At 48.0% G+C, this 20,312-nt stretch overlaps 1 protein-coding gene and 1 pseudogene across 2 annotated transcripts in view; one reads left to right on the top strand and one right to left on the bottom strand.

The window, feature by feature from the left end:
• Window positions 1-6,604, bottom strand: part of LOC144275108 (butyrophilin subfamily 1 member A1-like) — a 50,641-nt gene extending 44,037 nt beyond the window's left edge. Inside the window, exons 1-2 of the mRNA XM_077834247.1 lie at window positions 6,375-6,604; window positions 1,904-2,020 (exon numbers count right to left, since the gene is read on the bottom strand). Coding sequence (XP_077690373.1) covers window positions 1,904-2,009 — 106 coding nt within the window. The 5' untranslated portion in view covers window positions 2,010-2,020; window positions 6,375-6,604. The remainder of the gene's footprint in view (window positions 1-1,903; window positions 2,021-6,374) is intronic.
• LOC144275109 (uncharacterized) overlaps window positions 1-20,312 on the top strand; it is an 807,364-nt pseudogene that overhangs the window by 156,647 nt on the left and 630,405 nt on the right. The window lies entirely within an intron of this gene.

Genomic DNA, 20,312 nt, shown 5'->3' with positions numbered 1-20,312 from the left:
AAAGCGTAGTCGTGCTGGTGTGAGCGGGGGGATGGGCTATCTCCCCAGGTATGATCTCTGCCCAGGACCCTAGGTACATATTCAAGGAGGCTTCTCATGCTACTTGTGTCTACTCTGCCATTTATGGCACAACACCTTGATCAGAGCTAGTGCAGGTATGTCTCCCCCATCTGGAGACAGCAAGGAGCAACATCTTACATATTAAAGGCTTCGACAGTGCTAACTAATGGCTTCATGGTGAGGGAAGGGGAGGGAGAGCTGGAATGTTGGCGGGGAAGGGGGGCTACACGTTGTGAGGGTTGGTGGGGCAGGGGGTGGTGAAGGAGTCAGACTCAGCAGTTTTCTCTCACACTTACAGTCACTGTAAGCACCAGGGAACTGTCGAGATGCTGGGACATGGACTGTGTCTCCAGTTTCTTGAACCAGCCCTGTTAGCAACTACACACTCTAAACCCTTCAAAGCACAACCATTACCCCCATTGCACTGTAACAAAATGTACAGGCAGGGCGAGGAGTGCTGAGGAATGACATAGCAACCTTGTGGCCTAGTGGAGAGACCACTGGACTGGGACTATTCCTGGCTCTTCCACTGGCCTGCTGGTGATCTTGGGCATGTCTCTTCACTGCTCTGTGCCTCAGTTTCCCCATCTGTAAAATGGGGATAATGAATAAAGTTCCTTGAGCTCTATTGATCAAAACTATTATATAAAAACTAGGGCTTTGTGTTATTATCTAGCCACAGTCATATATCAACTGCAAATCTAAGTGCGGACTACAACTGCCTAAATGACCATTAATGTCTACTACTCTTTCTGTTCAAGAAACTAGGAAAGACACAGATAAAAATCTTTGCTAATGCAGAGTTAAGGTTCCCAGAGGTATTTCAGGTCCTTCCAGAAAACAGTTCAGCAAAACTCAGGGCTCTGAACACCAGCAAATGCAAAGTTAAGGTACAGGCCAAAGCAACCTTAACTCTGCCCTCCTGAGAGATGATCCAATACACCACCTCACACAGACCTGCACTCTGCCTGCACAGATAAGGCACATCACTCAGGGATCAGGGCATATGACAACTGTAGCACAGAGTCAAATGCCTTCTCCTTGCTAAGCCCTGGTCTACACTGGTGGGGGGGGAATCAATGTATGGTAGTCAACTTCAGCTATGAGAATAACGTAGCTGAAGTCAACGTACCTAGATCGACTTACCGCAGGGTCTTCACGGCGGTGAGTCGACTGCCGCCGCTCCCCCATCGACTCTGCTTGTGCCTCTCACAGCGCTGGAATTCCGGAGTCGACGGGAGAGCGCTCGGGGATCAATTTATTGCGTCTAGACTAGACCCGATCCAGCGGGTAGTGTAGAAAACTTGTTTTTAGGGGAGCTGCTCTGAACAGGAGCTACCAACCCTGTTCTACACTGAGCTACTGCCCAGAAACAGCCCCACACTTGTCACATTTTACAAGCCCTTCATCCCTTTTAACAGCCCCTTCACCCTCACTCTGCGTCAATGAAGGTTTTTGTCAGTGAATGTGCCAGGTGGCAGGAGGAGCACGGGAGTGGGGGGGGACACACTCTCTCACTAGCAGGAAGGGGCAGAGAGGAGGCTGGTGCTAGATTAAAGCAAGGACCATAAGGGAAGTGGAGACACCAAATCTAGGGGAGAAATCCAGGCCCCACTGAAGTCAATGGGAGTTCTCACCCAGGGGTTTGGCTGGCAGGAGTCCATCGGACAGCGTTAGGAGGAGGGATATTCTGGGTGTGCCCTGAGCTGCGGAGGTGTCCAGTGTGGGTGACCCTGGAAGGGGTGACATGGTCACTTCTCTCTGTATGTGTGAGGAGCTGCAGGGCAGCAGAGCTCTGTGTGAGAATAGGCAGCAAACCCAGCGAGGAGGCCAGTGTTCCTACCTGACGCCAGCCTGTGAACCTGTAGACTGAGGCAGAGAGCGACGTAGCCGGGCAGAGTGGAGCTCACTGTGGAGCTGCGGGAGAACGAGGGAACCTTCCCCGTCATCGTAGCTGGGTCTGGGTACAGAAGAAACAAACAAAATCAGACATGCAGTGACTGGCACAAGGGTTAGCCCACCCTGGTGTGCATGCCTGCCCAGACGCACAAATTCACTCCAGCATGGATCCTTCAGGAGATGCTGAATCTGATTGCTGGGGGAGAGGGGGGTGGAGTGAAGAGTTTGTGCAGGCAGAGCCTGAACCAGCAAAAGAAACACTGATATCTATGCCAAAATCGCACAGGGCATGGTGGATAAGGGCGACACCAAGGACACGCAGCAGTGATACGTGGAAGTAAAGGAGCTTAGACAATCGTACCACAGGACAAGGCTAGTGAACAGCCACTCTGGTTCCGAGCCACAGACATGGAAGACTAACGATATGCACCCATAACCACCTGCAACAATGTTTTCATCCCATGAGGCATTGGGACCCTAGCCCAGAATTCCAATCTGCAGCAGGGACTGTGGGATAGCTACCCACAGTGCATCACTCCTTGAGTTGATGCAACCCCTGGCAGTGAGGATGTGCTCCATCGACCACAGCCACCTAGTGGGGACATGCAAAATAGCATTTGTGAAATCGGATGCTCAAAGTCGAATTAAATAAAATCGACCTAATTTTGTAGTGTAGACATGCCCTTATATTTGACAGTCTCTTAGATGGTAATAAATTATGGGAAGATGGTGACCTGAAGAACAGCTCCGTGTGTCTCGAAAGCTTGTGTCTCTCACAAACAGAAGTTGGTCCAATAAAAGATGTTATCGCTCCCCTCTGTCTCACTAATATCCTGGGACCAACATGGCATGCATGTTAATAACAGCTTTGTGAGGAAAAGAGAAGTTACTGACATAGGCCAACTCTGTTGTTGTTGTTGCTATTGTTGATAAAGTCCAGTCGTGTTTGCTAAGAAGACAAAACAAAACAAACACACACAGAAGGGGAGAGACAACCGGAGTGTCTCTCCAGAGCTTCTATCTTGAGCGCTGCCCCTCACTTGCAATTTCACTGCTGGAGAAACACAAGCCCAGCACGTGGTGGGACCTGGGCTCTGAGACCTGGCAACTTGTCCCAGCAGCAAGCTGTTTAGAGCATTGCTTTTAGCTGCCTCTCTCATAACCAGGGCTGTCCTTAGGATTTATGGGGCCCTATGCAGGATTATAAAATGGTGCCCCAGTGTGTCGAGGGGGCACAGCCCCTGGACAAAACCTGCTCGGGGGCCGGGTTGTGCCAAGGCAGCCCACTCGTCCCACAAGCAGAGCCCCTCGGCTGCTGGCCAGAGCCGGTCCCCCGCAGACTGTGTGAAGAGAGAGCGAGGCCAGGTGAGTGGAGTGAACCCGCCGTGACTCACGACTATGCTCCCTTCTCTCTTGGCTCAGCCCGGCTCCTCCACCCACCTCCACGCACCTCCGACCAGCTGATTTTTGCAGGGCCAGCACTGCTGACACCCAGCTTTGGCCAGCAGGGAGCAGGGACGGGACAGACGGCTGGCAGCACATGCACAGACAGGCCTGCTCCCCCTCCTGCACCCCTAATCCCTGCACCCTTTACTGCTAACCCCTGCGTCCCCCTCCTGCACCCCTAATCCCTGCACCCTTTACTGCTAACCCCTGCGTCCCCCTCCTGCACCCCTAATCCCTGCACCCTTTACTGCTAACCCCTGCGTCCCCCTCCTGCACCCCTAATCCCTGCACCCTTTACTGCTAACCCCTGCGTCCCCCTCCTGCACCCCTAATCCCTGCACCCTTTACTGCTAACCCCTGCGTCCCCCTCCTGCACCCCTAATCCCTGCACCCTTTACTGCTAACCCCTGCATCCCCCTCCTGCACCTATGTGGGGAAACTGACCTGGATGCACAAAGCCGCTGGCATTGCTGCTCACTCCCCCCCAGGACTGCTGCTCCTCTGCCCCACGCATCCCTAGGGGGCTGTGATGGGAGAAGCAAGGAGCAACATCAGAGCTGCATTCAGGTCACTTTCCCCGCCTGGGCTGCATAAGTGGAGAGCAGAGAGCAGCAGCTCCTGATGCCTCCTAGCACAGCCCAGGTGGGGAAAGTTATCTGGATGCAGGGGGCCTGTCTCTCTGTGTGTGTGTGTGTGTGTGTGTGTGAGAGAGAGAGAAACCAGCTAACAAAGCTGGCCAACACACCAGCCATGTGCTGCCCCCACTAAGAGGGAACCATCCCATTATCTCATCCATCCCATTTCTCATAGGAACTACCAGGGTTTGAATTACATTTTTGCATGAAACTGGAGAGAATTTAAAAACTATTTAAAACATTATAAAAAAATATGAAAAACTCTATTACATTGTATTTACAGTGTCGTTATTCATACTAGACTTGCTAGTCCTCCCCTCCCCCTCGCCCCCTTAGGCAGAGAGGCACAGAGATTAGGATCAGGACCAGCTGTGCCCCCAAAAGACCAGGCCAACCCTCTAAACTGGACCCGACCCACATCCCTCCCCAGACCAAACTGGACCTGACCCTCCCTAAACCAGGGGTGCTGCTGGGGGGATGGGGAAGGGGGAACTGGGTCTCCACCAGGGTTGCTGGTGAGGGCAATGCGGGAGGGGGAACTGGGTCTCCCCCAGGGGTGCTGGTGGGGGTGATGGGGCAGGGGGAACTGGAGGATGGTGCAGGGGGAACTGGGTCTCCCCCAGGAGTACTGGTGGGGGGGATGGGTCAGGGGGAACTGGGTCTCTGCCAGGGGTGCTGGTGGGGCTGATGGGGCAGAGGGAACTGGGTCTCCTGCAGGGGCGCTGGTGGGGGTAGTTGGTAGTTGAGGGTGCTGGTTCCTCTGCATGGAAGCCAGGCTGTCACAAGGTCCAACCTCGCTTGCCCTGTCTTCTTTGTCTCTCCATTCCAGCAGAGCTCTGTGTCTGTGTACCCTGCTCTTCCTAACCTAACCCTGACACCTCTCCTCTTTGCTCTCAAGACACAGCAATGTTGTGCTCCCATGTTCAGCTTCCCCTGCAGCTAGGTGTTAATATTTAGTCATTGTGGTTTCCATTGTCTCTGTAGGGTATGCCATTCCAGTGTGTTGATTCTAGCTCAGAAAGTCCTAGCAGCTCTATGTCTGAGATACCTACCTTCATCTACCATGTCCCAGGGAGAAAATCAATTCTTTCCCTCAATGGATAGTGCTGCCAAGGTGATAGGTACAGAGTCGTAGATAGTTCATAAAAATATTACAGACAATTCCCACTTTGTCACATCTCTTTCCCCTTTGACATCAAACTGAGCGAGATCTCTTCAACCAGTGACTTGGGAATGTTCATATCTCCTGCTACCTTGGGACTCAGATGCCTTCCAAGTCCAGGTAAAACCACAGATGTTTTCCATAGATGCCAAAACCAATTTCCCATCCATATGGTAACTTTTCTACCAGGCAATTTCAAGATTCTTACAGCACAGACTTTCATTACTCAAACAGACTGTTTTCATAACAGAGTTCAGAGCAGTTTCACAACCTTCCTTGGGTCTTATCTTTGGGATGACACTAGCAGGGTGAACATGGGGAGTTTTCAAGGGCCTCCTGCCACCCCAATGCCTTGAGGGTTGAAACCGAGACAGGAACCTGCCACTATCCCCTCCCACTCATCTTCCAGGGAGTGAGGAGAGCCGTGAACCCACCTTCCTCCATATGTCAGCCAACTTGGCTGCAGCCTTGGGGTGTCTTTACCCCTTGGTTGGGGTAGGGAGTGACCCTCTGAGTATCTGGGAGGATTGGATAGGGAAAATGCTCAGATGCAGAAAAATATGCACCTGTAAACTGTTACTGCAAAAATTTAGGCACCAAGTGATTGTAGGCACTGCAGGGTTTGGCCGCAGTTGAGTAGGGTTTTGTGAATCCCAGTGTGTCCTGATTCTGGGATTTTTTTCTAGGTACTTAAAGTGACAGGCACCTAAGTCCTCTAATGAATCCATCCAGTGGTAAGGAAGGGGAGTCACACACGGCCAATAACATCACTTAAGGAAGTGATTCACTATCTACAGCTCACATCAGGCAGCAAAATAGCAAGAGCAAATGAGCTCTACTGCAGGGCCCCAGGCTCTGCTAAAGCACAATGAATCAGGAAAGGGAAAAAACGTCTCTCAATCTTCAGGCTAGAAGCTCTGTGGGGCAGAGACTCTGCCTCATTGTATGACTGGAATGGACTAAGCACACTGTGGTGTTACCAAAACCAAACACTTACTGACCATCATGTGTGTGCGTTTCTGCAGCCAAATTTACACTCCAAGTGTGGGAGCGGCAGTTTACCCCTGACAGACCTGGGAGAGGGGTCCTGGGACACTGACCGCTCATCTGAGTGTGTGTGTGGTTGAGGAAATACCAAAGGAGTCTAGTTCCAGCACCGGAAGATCCCTTACCTGCTGAGTCCTGCAGGGACACTTCCTCCAAGCGGACTCAGGGTCCTTCAAAGCTCTCAGTTTTTCTAGCATCCATGAGTTCGTGTTTCCTGTGAAACCTCCCTTTGCTGAGGCAGTTTTATCCATTCAGCACAGGAGTCACAGCCAGGGAGTTTCACTCTGTCCTGTTCATTTGTGGCTTTTGTTAATTTACTGCACTTGTAACTGAATATCTGGTTTCTGCTGCTCCCACCAGCTGCAGAAATGAAAGTAACAAGATAGCTGGGAAGTTATCGTAACAGGAATCCTTGTCACGTGCTGCGTAAAGTACAAGGATCAAAGTCCTCTTAAAGAAACATCCCCAGCAGTGCTAGTGAGTGACAGATTTGGAGCCGACCCACTCACTTTGGCAGGTGACACTCAGCTCTGCCCTGTTTTTTCCTGCTCTCTGAGAATCAGTAACATAAAAAGAAATTGCATGTAAAGCCACCGTCCTCCAAGGTTTTCGTCTCCTGGGGGTGAGGGAAAGAAAGCCTCACATTTTCCTGATTGTGAGGGGTGTGGCAGAGACAGGCGCTGCACAGACTCTCAGCTAGAGACCTGGGGTAATTGATGAGTTTTCTTGTGCAACCAAAATACAACAGATTGTCCGAGCCCCAGGCCATTGTCCCTTCATGCAGCTGCACAGTCTGGGACGTTGCTGGCCTGGCAGGGCCTCTGCGGGTGAGAGTTCTCTCACACCCCATGTCCAGGGGATGCCTGGCCTGTTTGCTGAGACTTCCAGACAGCACCTGCACCAGCACGAGTCATGACGGTGGACTTTGTGCTGTGGACACCAGTTCCCTAGGTCGACTAAGCTCCACTGAACTGTGCTGAGTCACTGACCATTTATAATGAAGGGTTGTGTTGTTGCAGGCCAGAGCAACTGAACCCATTCAGACTATCCCAAAGCAAAGGAAAGATAGGAAGACTAGTAAGAAGGTACTCTGCAATCCTCTGCCAAAGGTTCCTTGGGAGGGCTGCTCTGTTTCTTCCCCCATGATAGGAAACTTTGCCACACCAATTGGCAAATACTTCTGCAGGCACCACAGCAGCACATAAGCAAGCAGCATATGGACACGGCCTGCAGTCGCACGCACAGAGGAGCTTCACCCTTGCATCCTCAGTTACTCTCATGAGTGAAATAAGCTACTGGAAAACAATGCCAGTATTCAGAACAGTGTCTTGTAGTGATAACTCATTTGGATCAAGGGTGAGAATGCACTCACAATAATGCCTCTGTGTCTTGTTTCTTTAGTATATGCAGATGTGTCCTTGAGGTCTCCTCCTGTACACCAGCAGAGTGGCTCCATTTGATAAGGATACAAAACAAGAGAAATAAGGAAAAGATGTTCCAGGAGGTGCTGCAATTCTCAGGTGCTTCGGATTGTAAGCAGAGAGCATAGGGAGAAGCTATCAATGGAAAAACTGTGAATGGATAGTCAGGATAGGAAACAGGCAGGCGCACAGGAGGAAACTTCTTTGTCTTAGCATCACAAATGTTATTCGGAGCACACAGGTGCTATGACAATGGGAATATTTTTCTCACTGAAGTCTAATCTGCCAAAAAGCAGCGTCAGTGCCTCTTTAAGCAACCAAAGACACATTCAACAGTCATTCTGCACCTGCTGTGCCTGTTGTTGAAGCACTCATTGCTGCAGACTTCAAAGTTCCCAGTGTAAGGCTTCATGAGCCAGAGAAGCAAGGAATAGGCTGGGTCTCCAAGGTTCACAATTGGCATTTCCATATCGCCAATGGGAATCTTCTGGTCTGGAAAGAAAGTCCCTGTTTGCAGCTTTCTGTACTGGCCAGCGTTCCTGACGATGCATGTTTCATGCACCTTCCTAGAGCAGCCTGCATTAATGTTGGTGAAACAACCCTGGTATTCCACCAGTGCTTGCAATACCATAGAGAAGTACCCCTTTGTGTTGATGTACTCCATCACAAGGTGGTCTGGGGCCAAAATGGGGATGTGTGTTCAATCTATCGCCCACCGCAATCAGGGAATCCCATTGCTGCAAAACCACCTGCTATTTCACATAAATTACCCAGAGTCACAGTCCTTTGTAGCAGGAGGTGATTAATATTTGGGGGAGGTGATTAACAAGCAGGAGGTGATTAACTTGCCTCATTGCAACCCCCACAGTGGACTTCCCAACTCCAAACTGATTTGTGACTGATTGGTAGCAGTCTGGAGTAGCCAGCTTCCACACAGTGATCGTCATTCCCTTCTCCACTATTAGGGCATCACCCATTTTGGTGTCCTGTCTCTGGAGGGCAGGGGCAAGCAGAGGTGCTGGACAATTTGTATAATGGGGGTGCTGAGAGTCATTGAACCAAACTGTAAACCCTGTATATGATGGAAGCCACTTCAAGCTGGGGGTTCCTGCCGCACCCTCAGTATCCCTGGTAGCAGCACCTTTCCAGACATCAGCTCCAGTCATTGGAATTCATTGAGATTCAGCAGACTCCTGCTCTCAGAAATCTCCTTCCTTGTAGGTCCCAACAGCCCACAACTTTGAAAACTGCCACTGAGCACTCCCTGGCCATCTACCCTTTGTTTTATCCTCAACAATGGAAAATTAACTTTACTAAAACATCAGAGTCACCTAAGTGAACAAGTAGCAGGCACGTGGGCATGAAGCGCATTTGGGTTGTGCAGCTAGAGTAACATGCATGCCCTCATGCCCGTCATGCAGGTCCTGAATACACGGGAACGCTAGGCAGGCAGAGCGGGGCAATGGAGCTCAAGGGACAGAATAAAAGGTCTGACAGGCTGGATGCAGCCTGCAGACCATAGCTTGCCCACTCCTGGTCTACACTGACCACTGCATCATTCTAACTAGGTCGCCCTAAGCACTACGCCTCTTGTCAAGGTGGTTTTATTATGTTGGGGTTGCAGGAGAACATAAGAACGGCCATACTGGGTCAGACCAAAGGCCCATCTAGCCCAGTAGCCTGTCTTATGATAGTGCCCAATGCTGGTGCTCCAGAGGGAATGAACAGAACAATAATCATTGTGATCCATCTCCTGTCACTCATTCCCAGCTTCTGACAAACACAGGCTAAGGACACCATCCCTGTCCATCCTGGCTAATAGCTATTGATGGACCTATCCTCCATGAATTTATCTAGTTCTTTTTTGAATCCTGTTATGGTTTTGACCTTCACAACATCCTCTGGCAAGAAGATCCACAGGTTGACTATGCGTTGTGTGAAGAAATACTTCCTTTTATTTGTTTTAAACCTGCTAACTATTAATTTCATTTGGTGACCCTAGTTCTTCTGTTATGAGAAGTAATAAATGACACTTCCTTATACTTTCTCTACACCAGTCATAATTTTATAGACCTCAATCATATCTCCCCTTAGCCATCTCTTCTCCAAGCTGAAAAGTCCCAGTCTTATTAATCTCTCCTCATAGGGAAACTGTCCCACACCCCTAATAATTTTTGGTTTCAGAATAGCAGCCGTGTTAGTCTGTATTCGCAAAAAGAAAAGGAGTACTTGTGGCACCTTAGAGACTAACCAATTTATTTGAGCATAAGCTTTCGTGAGCTACAGCATCCGATGAAGTGAACTGTAGCTCACGAAAGTTTATGCTCAAATAAATTGGTTAGTCTCTAAGGTGCCACAAGTACTCCTTTTCTTTTTGCTAATAATTTTTGTTTCCCTTTTCTGAACCTTTTCCAATTCCAATATATCTTTTTTGAGATGGGGCGACCACATCTGCGCACAGTATTCAAGATGTGGCTATACTATGGATTTATATAGCGGCAACATGATATTTTCTGTCCTATTATCTATCACTTTCTTAATTATTCCCAGCATTCTGTTCGCTTTTCTTACTGCTGCTGTACATTGAGTGGATGTTTTCAGAGAACTATCCACAATGACTCCAAGATCTCTTTCTTGAGTGATGACAGCTAAATTAGACTTCATCATTTTATATGTATAGTTGGGATTATGCTTTCCAATATACATTACTTTGTATTTATCAACATTAAATTTCATCTGCCATTTTGTTGCCCAGACACCCAGTTTTGAGAGATCCTTTTGTAGCTCATCACAGTCTGTCTGGGTCTTAACGATCTTTAGTAATTTTGTATCATCTGAAAATTTTACCACCTCACTGTTTACCCCATTTTCCAGATCATTTATGAATATGTTGAATAGGACTGGTCCCAGAACAGACCTCTGGCGGACACTGCTATTTATCTCTCTCAATTCTGAAAACTGACCCTTTATACCTACCCTTTGTTTCCTGTCTTTTAACCAGTTACCAATCCATCAGAGCACCTTCCTTCTTATGCTGAGCAGCTTACCTGCTTAAGAGCCTTTGGTGAAGGACCTTGTCAAAGGCTTTCTGAAAATCTAAGTACACTATATCCACTGGATCACCTTTGTCCACATGCTTGTTGACCCCCTCAAAGAATTCTAGTAGATTGGTGAGGCATGATTTTCCTTTACTATAACCATGTTGACTCTTACTTAATAAATTAAATTAATCTATATGTCTGACAATATTGCTCTTTATTATAGTTTCAACCAGTTTTCCCAGTACTGAAGTCAGGCTTACAGGCCTGTAATTGCCGGGATCACCTCTGGAGCTCTTTTTAAAAATTGGCATCACATTAGCTATCCTCCAGTAATCTGGTACATAAGATGATTTAAATGATAAGTTACAGACTACAGTTAGTAGTCCTGCAATTTCACATTTGAGTTTCTTCAGAACTCTTGGGTGAATACCATCCAGTCCTGGTGACTTATTACTGTTTAATTTATCTATTTGTTCCAAAATCTCCTCTAATGATACCTCAATCTGGGATGGTTCCTCAGATCTGTCACCTAAAAAGAATGGCTTGCGTTTGGGAATCTCCCTCACATCCTCAGCAGTGAAGACCAATGCAAAGAATTCATTTAGTTTCTCTGCAATGGCCTTAAATGAGAGTTAAATGAGTGGGAGTAGCATTGCAGTGTGTACACCTTTGTAGTTAGGTCGACATAAGATGCCTTATTTCGACTGAACTTTGTAGTATAGACAAGGCCTTAGACCTGCCTCAGAACAGGGAACTGGACTAGATGACCAATCAAGGTTAAGTGGCCTGTTAACACTTTGCCAGTCAAACAGGCATTAGTGGGTTACAGACTGTTGCCTCTTATAATTTTAGGTAAAGGGAGTGGGAGTGAGGACTGAGATGCTCTCGCTATCCAATTCCACTGGGGTAGTGCAGAAGCCAGGAAAGTTCCCCACAATAGTGAGACCATTCCCCCATTAACATAATTGGCATTGGAAACAGGATCCTATCCGTAGGATTTGCCCCATTGGTATACTGGTTGAATTCTGGTAGTACTGTCCAGGTCTGGGTCAGAAATCTATAAAGGCTGGAATTGAAGAACTAAACACACAGTTTTCTGAACATCAGCACACATTACTGGACAGGCTGAGGCATTACGACAAGCTAGATCTGAGCAGCAAGCAGTTTTATCATTGGCTAAGGTGGTGAAAGACCAGCATGCTGATGCAGCTAAGAAGCCTCCTACCATTTATGTTCCATGAGACTGGAAGATATCTGAGTTCAATAGCTTGGCAACAAAGTCAGGGGAAATCACAACAGAAGACTGGATTAAGTCAGTGAAAGCAGATCTACAGGTGATGAGAACTGAAGATCATATGGATTTTGTGGAAGAGCATGGAAAAAGCCAGACCCGATCCATAGTGAAGTTCAGGGCAACAGCTGACAAGACAGATGTAGAGAAGACATTTCAGCTTCTCTTAGAAGAGTATGGAAACTCTGATGGGTTGGGTCACAGAGATCTCCTTGGGACTGTCACCTGATGTGCTGAAATCACCTCTGAGCCAGTCTTCCCTGCCAGCCCAGGCCCCCCAGAACCCGGCCTTGATGGGCCAGACACACTAGCCTGCCCAACACAGACCCAGGGTCTGGGCTAAACCCCAAAGCTGCAGACTTTAACTGAAAACAGCTCAGCAAGTTACCTATTTCCAGCATCCAGACACCCAGCTCCCAATGAGATCCAAACCCCAAATAAATCCGTTTTACTCTGTATAAAGCTTATACAGGGCAAATGGATAAATTGTCCACTCTCTATAACACAGATAGAGAGATATGCACAGCTGTTTGCTCCCCCAGATATTAATCACTTACTCTGGGTTTATTAATAAACAAAAGTGTTTTTATTAAGTATAAAAAGTAGGATTTAAGTGGTTTCAAGTAGTAACAGGCAGATCAAAGTAAGTTACTATGTAAAATAAAACAAAACACACCAGGCCAATTTAATACATTGAGGATCTAGTTACAGGTAATATCTCACCCTCAAAGATGTTCTGATAAGCATACTTCACAGACTGGATTCTTTCCTGGCCTGGGCCCAGTCTTTTTCCCTGGTACAGTCCTTGTTAGTTCCAGCTTACATCTCAGGTGGTAGACAGGGGTATTCTCCTGACTGGCAGCCTCTTGAACCAGCTGAAGACAAAATGGAGGGGTTTCCAGGGCCTTTTATATTCTCTGCCTAGTGGGAGGAAACCCCTTTATTCCTTTGCAAGATTACAGCAGCTAGATGGAGTTTGGAGCCACATGGGCAAGTCACATGTCCATGAATGATTGAGCTTTCTGCAGGCCTTCGCCATTGTTTACATGTTAGCTTAGCACATGTGGACTGGTGTCTCCCACAGTCCATTGTTAGTCAAGTACTTCCAATTTACCTGAATAGTCTCTTCAAAATAGGTTGGCTCACCCTCCCTTATGTGTTTCCCACAGCAAATACTTAACATATAAGAATAGAGCCAACGCTCATAACTTGAAATATAAAAATGATACATGCATACAAATAGGATGAATATATTCAGTAGATCATAACCTTTTCAGAGATATGTTACATGGCATACTTTGCATAAAGCATATTCCAGTTATCTCATATTCACATTCATAAACATATTTCCGTAAAACATATGGAGTGCAACATCACAGAAACAAAGTGCCCATTGGAACCAGACTCAAGGAATTCTACAAGCTGACACAGAATCCAGGTGAGACCATTTGGACCTACACATACAACCTTCAGGAGAGGATGGGTAAGCTGAAGCGCTGGGACCCACAAAAAGTTCCAGACAGAGATATGGTCCTGAAAGAGCAGCTGGTGCTGGGGCTCTGGGATGACTCCCTCTGCTGTGAAATGAAGAAGAGGTTTAAAGAAGAGACCATTAAGAAGTTCCATGAACTCATGCCAGCTGCCATTACATGGTCCAAAGAAAAGGAAGTTCCTGTGGAAGAGATGGACAAACCTAATACCTGTACACAAAGTGGAGGCCTAGTGAATGCAGCTACCAGGGAAAAGGCCCTGCCTCAAACACAGTTAACACTGGAAAGTTTAAATGAAGCTGTTCAGAACCTGGCTGAAGGAGATGACTGAGGTGATGAAAGCTAAAATCTCCCCAGTACACTGAAGTATCCAAGGGCACTGATATCCTGAAAATCTCCACTGAAGGATGAGCAGGGAAGGTACATTTGCTACACTTGTGAAGGGCCAGGGCATACTAGCCGAGAATGTCCACTGAGAAGGAGACCAGAATGCCAGGCACTCAAAACCAAAACTCATTCCTGGTGCCCCATCTACAGTAGAAGCCCAAGCAGTGGCAGAAGGATTCCTAGGCCTGTCCTTGGTGGAAAATCACTCTGCAGACAGTGCTGGAAGAAACATGAACAGTGCCAGGATATGTAGTGACTTCTGTGAGTGAGCATTTGGAGACTGTTCAACTGCTGAAGGACTTATAGCAGGGGTGCAGACCAGATGTTTGTTAGATACTGGCTCAGAAGTCACCACCGTTACTGAGTTGCATTTTAAAAATATTTGAAGGACAAGGAGCTGACCATGCACAGCACACGGTTTGTACATCTAACAGCAGCTAATGGAATGACAATCCCAGTGGTAGGGTGCCTTGACACAGACATAGAGAACCTGGGTCAGACACTGCCAGGAAAATGCATCTTCCTCCGGAAAGACAAGGTCTCCGAAGGAAATCATGTGGGAGATGGAGTCCCCGAGATTCTAGGGATGCACATCATTAGTGAGCTGAAGGAGCTACTGTTGCCAGGAGAAGGAACCAGGAGGATGAACTGTCAAAGGCACTTTTAGAAGAATGCTGGGCAGAGTAGGGTACTGGCTTGAGCAGAGAGACGCCATCCCCTGGGCCCCTTGGGCAGATTGGAAATGTGAAAGTGGCTGGAAGATAGAAGGTGGCTATTCCTCCCTGGAGAGGGAAGATCCTTGATGAATGCTGCCAGGTACCAGGAAATACGGATGGATATCAAGTGCTTGTAGAGCCCGCATCTTGGGCAAGCCTACCTAAAGGGTTTCAGCCAGCCAATGTACTGACAAATGCCATGAAAGGAAGAATACCAGTGAGTCTTCTTAACTCAAGTGTGAAGGCTGAAGGGTTGTACCCTCGAATTAGAGTTGCTGAGGTGTACCGGCCTGAGGAAGTGGTTCCTCAGGTGGAGATGACCTTTGAAAAGAATGAAGATGAGAAGACAAGAAGAGAGAAAGAAGAACAAATTGCCAGTTGCAGTTCAAGCAGAGCTCCAAGAGTTGATTCCTGTCACAGATGGTTATTTAGGGCTTGTCTATACTACCACTTACTTTGGTATAATTCACCTCGCTCAGGGGTGTGAATAAGCCACCCCCCGGAACAATGGAAGTTACTTTGATCTCAGCACCATTGTAGAGAGCACTATATTGGTGGAAGAATTTTTCCCACCGACACAGCTACAGCCTCTCATAGAGGTGGAGTTTTATGCCCACATGAGAGCTCTCTCCCATCGGTATAGAATGTCTTTATTAGACGTAGAGCTTCTAGTGTAGACTAGCTCTTAAGCATGTTGCTAGAGAAGCATCAAAAAGTCTTTTCTATGGATGAGCTGACCAATTTGGAGGACTGGGTCAAAGGTCACCATGACAGGCTGAAGACAACCTGTGAAGTTGCTCCCAGCACAATGCAAGACACAGCCCAAAGTAGGAAGAGGACTTCTGATCACAAGACCAGTGGGGCTCTCATCAGACCTGGTGACCATGTACTAGTTCGTAACCATAGATACTGTGGATGTAATAAAATACAGGACAAGTGGGAGTCCAATCTCCACATTGTACTTGCTCACAACAACCCTGAGCTGCCAGTTTACACTATCCGGCCTGGAGGAGGAGATCCCGAAAGAGTAGTGCCTAGGGACCAACTAAAACATTGCACTCTTAGTCCGATTGGGGACCAAAGGAGGCACAGATCAGCATATCTCAAGGATACTGATACCAGTGTGAGTGTGGTTCCAGTCACATAAACTGAGTCCCAAGGAGAACAGAGTAGAGCAAACCTAATGACAATGGCCAGATCCCTCAAATTGACCCAGTGTTACTCGGGGACGGGGAATAGAAAATATGGGTAATAAAGATGGTACCAGGGAACTAAAAAAGGTGAAACACCCATTAAATTTACAGATGATTGTTATTCGTTTTGTGCATTATATTAATGAATGTTATCATGTATAAGATAAAGAAGTAGGCATAGAATGTTAAATATGTTCAGTGTTTATATATATAAAATGCTTGTAAATGTTGTTAATGTGGGACCTGGATGTGCTGGTGTGGACATTCTGGATGTGGCAGAAAGGGGGAATGTAGGGGCTGTTGGCCCTGTACTGAAACTTAGTGGAGGTTTGGCACTCTCCTGAAAGAAAGGGGAAAGGCTGAAGAGAAATTAAGATCCTAAGACTGGCAGTCCCTAGGGCCAATGTGGGAGAGGCCAAGGCTCCAGGTCAACCTGATTGACAGGGCAGGCCGGCCAATGAAGGAATCAGGAGCCCAGAGGACCGTCCTCCATGTGAGCTGGAGCTGCCTGACCTAATCCGTCACGATTAGCTACCCCTGTACGAGAGGACGATAGAGGTGAGAGGTAGAAAATTGTGACGGATGATTGATAGCCTGTCACAATTGGCTACTCCTGGACCAGAGGATGGGAAAGCTAAAAAATTGTGAGGTGTACCTCATCTGTCATAATTTACTACCCTGAGACCAAGGAGAAAGGAGGGGTAGCAAATTGGGACACGACACCATGGTTGTCAGTAACTGCTACAGGTCACAAACTCTGCTTGACTTTTCCAACATGGCATTTAGTATCAGTTGTGCAAGTCTGTCTGTATTGCTGGTCTTCAGACTGCCTTCACTGCATGCACGGACAATTCAGGGACTAAGTGTTCTCCACTTTACACGGTCTAAAGGCCAGGAGAATGTGGCCGATGCTTGCCCTAGAAACCAAAGGGAGGTTCGAAATGGGAGGGGGGTTGAATCCTTAGTGTTCTGTAGCATTTATATTGGCAGAAATTTCCAAAACTTCCATAACCCTGATTTTCTATGTGAGCTTTGTGATATTCCCGCCGCTCCTGAAATCTTCTCAGTGCACTTTTAACTCACTGGTGAATGGGAGCTATGCATCCGCCTCTGGTCCCGAGCCACAGAGTATATTAATCTTTTACACCTCTCTACTCATTGTCCGCCCTCCTTCCTTCACCACCTGCTCCCTTTTCCTGCTGTTAAACAGGGTCATACAGATTGTAATCAGGTCACAAATGACACAGGATGAGGAGAAAGTTCAGTTACAGTGTTTCTCCGCACTGGGTGGGGAGACTGGGTGGGGTCAGATAAATCAAGTAAATTATTTACCAGGCACTGGGAGAAATAGCAGCCAGTGAAGGTCTCGTGTCCTCCTGCTTGGCAATCAGTGTATTTCCACACTGGGGAGTAACCTGCATGTCACTGAGCTGCTTACATGGTGTAAACACAGTGTGGAGTGGACATCCCCATTTAATCACCAGGTTTAAAAGCCTGATTCTGCCTTTGAAGAGGGAGGAGAGTTTGGGGGCAAACAGGCTAAAATGACTGGATTTTGCCCCGACATCTCTCTACTGCCATGTGTGATACTGAGCCACTGGCCCAGCTACAGCCCCCATTGACACCAGTGGGGATTTTAAACCTTCACCCAGTGGGAGCAGGACTGGGGCTCACAGGTTGGAAACATCAAGATGAGGAGTGTTGATTCCCCCTCCCAGTTTCAGGAACAGACAGACCACATGGGGGGATCCTGATGCTGGATCTGCCAAGGAAAGAAGGGAACAGGCTAAGATAAGAGACGGGTGGGACACTGGAAGCAGGGAGAAGGGGTGGGTGGGTGGCAGTAGGAGAGGGGGTGATTAGGGCAGGGTGAGAGCTTGCCCCATGAGGGGTTCTGTACCCTTATCCTGTCCTCTGTGTGAGCCAGGATCTGCAACTATTGTTCCATTGTTCAATGTTAGATGAAATTTTCTAACTTTTCTTCATTCTCTTCTTAAGAATGAAACTTCCCAAGAGCCAGACAGTTAATGTCTCCCTGGCCATCAAGCAACCGTTGATCTGATAAGGGAATGTTTTATGGTGCTACCCGTATTATTCATTGCTATGTAAAGTCTGAAGTTTACAACAATTCCTGCCTCCAGAGACAAGGAGCCTTTCAGCACAAACTGGTGTGAAGAAAAGTTATCAAATACGGAGGTGACTCATGTCCTCCTGCCCAGATCTGCTCTCACAGGAAACCTCTGCACCAGGGTCCCCTGCTCCCATGTGAATGGGGCTCAGAGGTCTCTGTGGCACTGCCGACCCCCCCCGCCGCCCCCGTAGAGTGTGCTCCATGGACCCTACAGCAGATGGTGCGAGGAATGGATAGGCCAGAGCTGGGGACATCCATCGTCCCTCCCTCAGCCTAGTGGAGATTCATTGGAAAAGGTAATATCACAGGGGGCTATATGATATTTTCTGCACCTTCCCATTCATGGTGGGGATCCCCCTTTATCGGGTTCCACAGGGGCAGCTGTGATCACAGGGGACTTCCAGCTAGTGCTGCTCCCTAGGAACTGTGTTTCCAAGGAATGGCCATGGGCACTGCCTGGGGCTTAGGGCCTCCTGACTTCTTGCTGGTCCCGCAGCACCGGCCAGTTTTGGGGCAAGTCTCTGGCTCAGTCTGTGGGAGAGCCAGCCCCCACCCACTGACAGAGCTGTGTGAAGGGTATTCCTGTATGGGAGCCCCATGGCGACTTCCTCCAGCTGCAACCCCTCCAGCAGGTGTTACCACAGCAGGGGTCTGATCCCTCCTGCTCTAGTCAGGTTCTTATACTGCACCCATCCCTGTGCGCTCTGCAACCTTGTAATTTATATATTTAGTCTTTCATTAATTTTGGAAGTGTTTAAAAAAGAAAAGGAAATCAACCTTACGGAAAAGTAGAATACAAATGTTCCCAGCAATAACTTGTACAAATGATTCTGGGGAAATGCAGGGGAGATATTGAGGAGTCAAACCCAGAAATCAAAACAGCTAGAAGGACAAATATAATCAAATGATTCTTCGAAAAGGTTTCTTTTACAGAGAAGTGGCTGGGCATTGGCCCACACCTGGCTTTCACCACTAGGGCACTGGTACAGTTGGTCAGTAATAGCACAGGACAATACGTGGACGATGTCTGGAGACCTGTGTGAAGTGAGCTGTTGGGTCTTCGTCTATTTCATAGGGAACTGGCCCCACATCGCCTCATCCACCCTCACAATCGGCACCGACACAGATGCTGTTTGGAGTCTCAGCAGAGAGGTGAAACAACCCAGGACAGGGAGAGTGCTTGACTCTGATCCCTAGAGAGGGCCCTGCCCATGGGGTCTCAGCCTGTGCAGCTGCATGAAGGGGACATGGCCACAGACTCTGCTAAATTGTTTTATTTAATTGCACCAGGAAGACTATGAATGAAACTGACACTGTGGAGAGGGTTTTGTCTGGTTATCTTGGGCGGCTGCTGAGCTCCTGCCAGGCTGCCGGCCTTTGTCACACGCCTCACAACCAGACCTGTGTCGGGGTTTCTCTCCAGTGCGGCAGGAAGGCTGGGCAGGTGGGTGTTACATAAACATTATTTCCTTAATTACACCGGGGCCCAGTGAATTTCTCAATTCTCAGGCTGCAGAATTCACCTCTTGCTGCAGAACTGGGCTCCAGAGTCTCCATCTGCATCTTCAATAATCACAGGTGGGATTTTCAAAGCCCCACAGAAGATTTGGAGTCCCAGCTCCCATTTTAAATTAATGGGGATTGGGCACCCAATTCCTTTACTCATTGACTTCAAGGGCAGAAGGGACTATTGTGATCATCTAGTCTGACCTCCTACATGGCACAGGCTACAGAACCTCTCCCACCCACTCCTGTAATAGAACCATAGCTGCTGCCTGAGTTACTGAAGTTCTCAAGTCATGATTTAAAGACTTTTAAGCAATAACCTTGAAAATGTGAACAGGCAATGACTGCCTGAGTCTGCAGACAGCCTGAAACAGTAGCTCTGAGAGGAGTGAACTGCCCCAGACATCTGAGCCAAGGTCCCATGGAGGGGAGAGAAAAGAACAGCTGAGAGAGAAAATGCAGCTTCTGTCTGTGGGTCTGACTCTGACTCGCAGCCTTGCTGCTGGAGAATCACAGCACACAGTCTGATCAGCCACTGCGAAGACAGAACAAACTTGTACCAGCATCCGGCTGTTTAGGTCATTGCTTTTAGTGCCTCCTCTGCAAAATATACAGAAGGCAAAAGGAAAGGGACTGGACAGAATAAAAATAAGGTAGGGAAGGAAAAGGACAGAGAGAGAGAGAGAGAGAGGGAGAGAGAGAGAGAGTATGTGTGTGTGTGTGTAAGTCTCTTATCCCAGGGATGTAGCCAGAGTCACTTGCGATGTCACCTGGGACCCTCCCTGGCTCGGTCTGGTCAGCACATCTCTCTGGATCAGGGCTATGAAGGCCCAACTGCATAATGGTGGATTCTGAGGTCCTAACACATGATGGGGGTGGCAGCCATG

This window comes from Eretmochelys imbricata, chromosome 14, assembly GCF_965152235.1.
Source record: "Eretmochelys imbricata isolate rEreImb1 chromosome 14, rEreImb1.hap1, whole genome shotgun sequence".
In the NCBI taxonomy this organism is placed as follows: domain Eukaryota; kingdom Metazoa; phylum Chordata; order Testudines; family Cheloniidae; genus Eretmochelys; species Eretmochelys imbricata.
The sequence above is the reverse complement of the archived record's forward strand: the minus strand, read 5'-3'. Positions and strand labels throughout refer to the sequence as shown.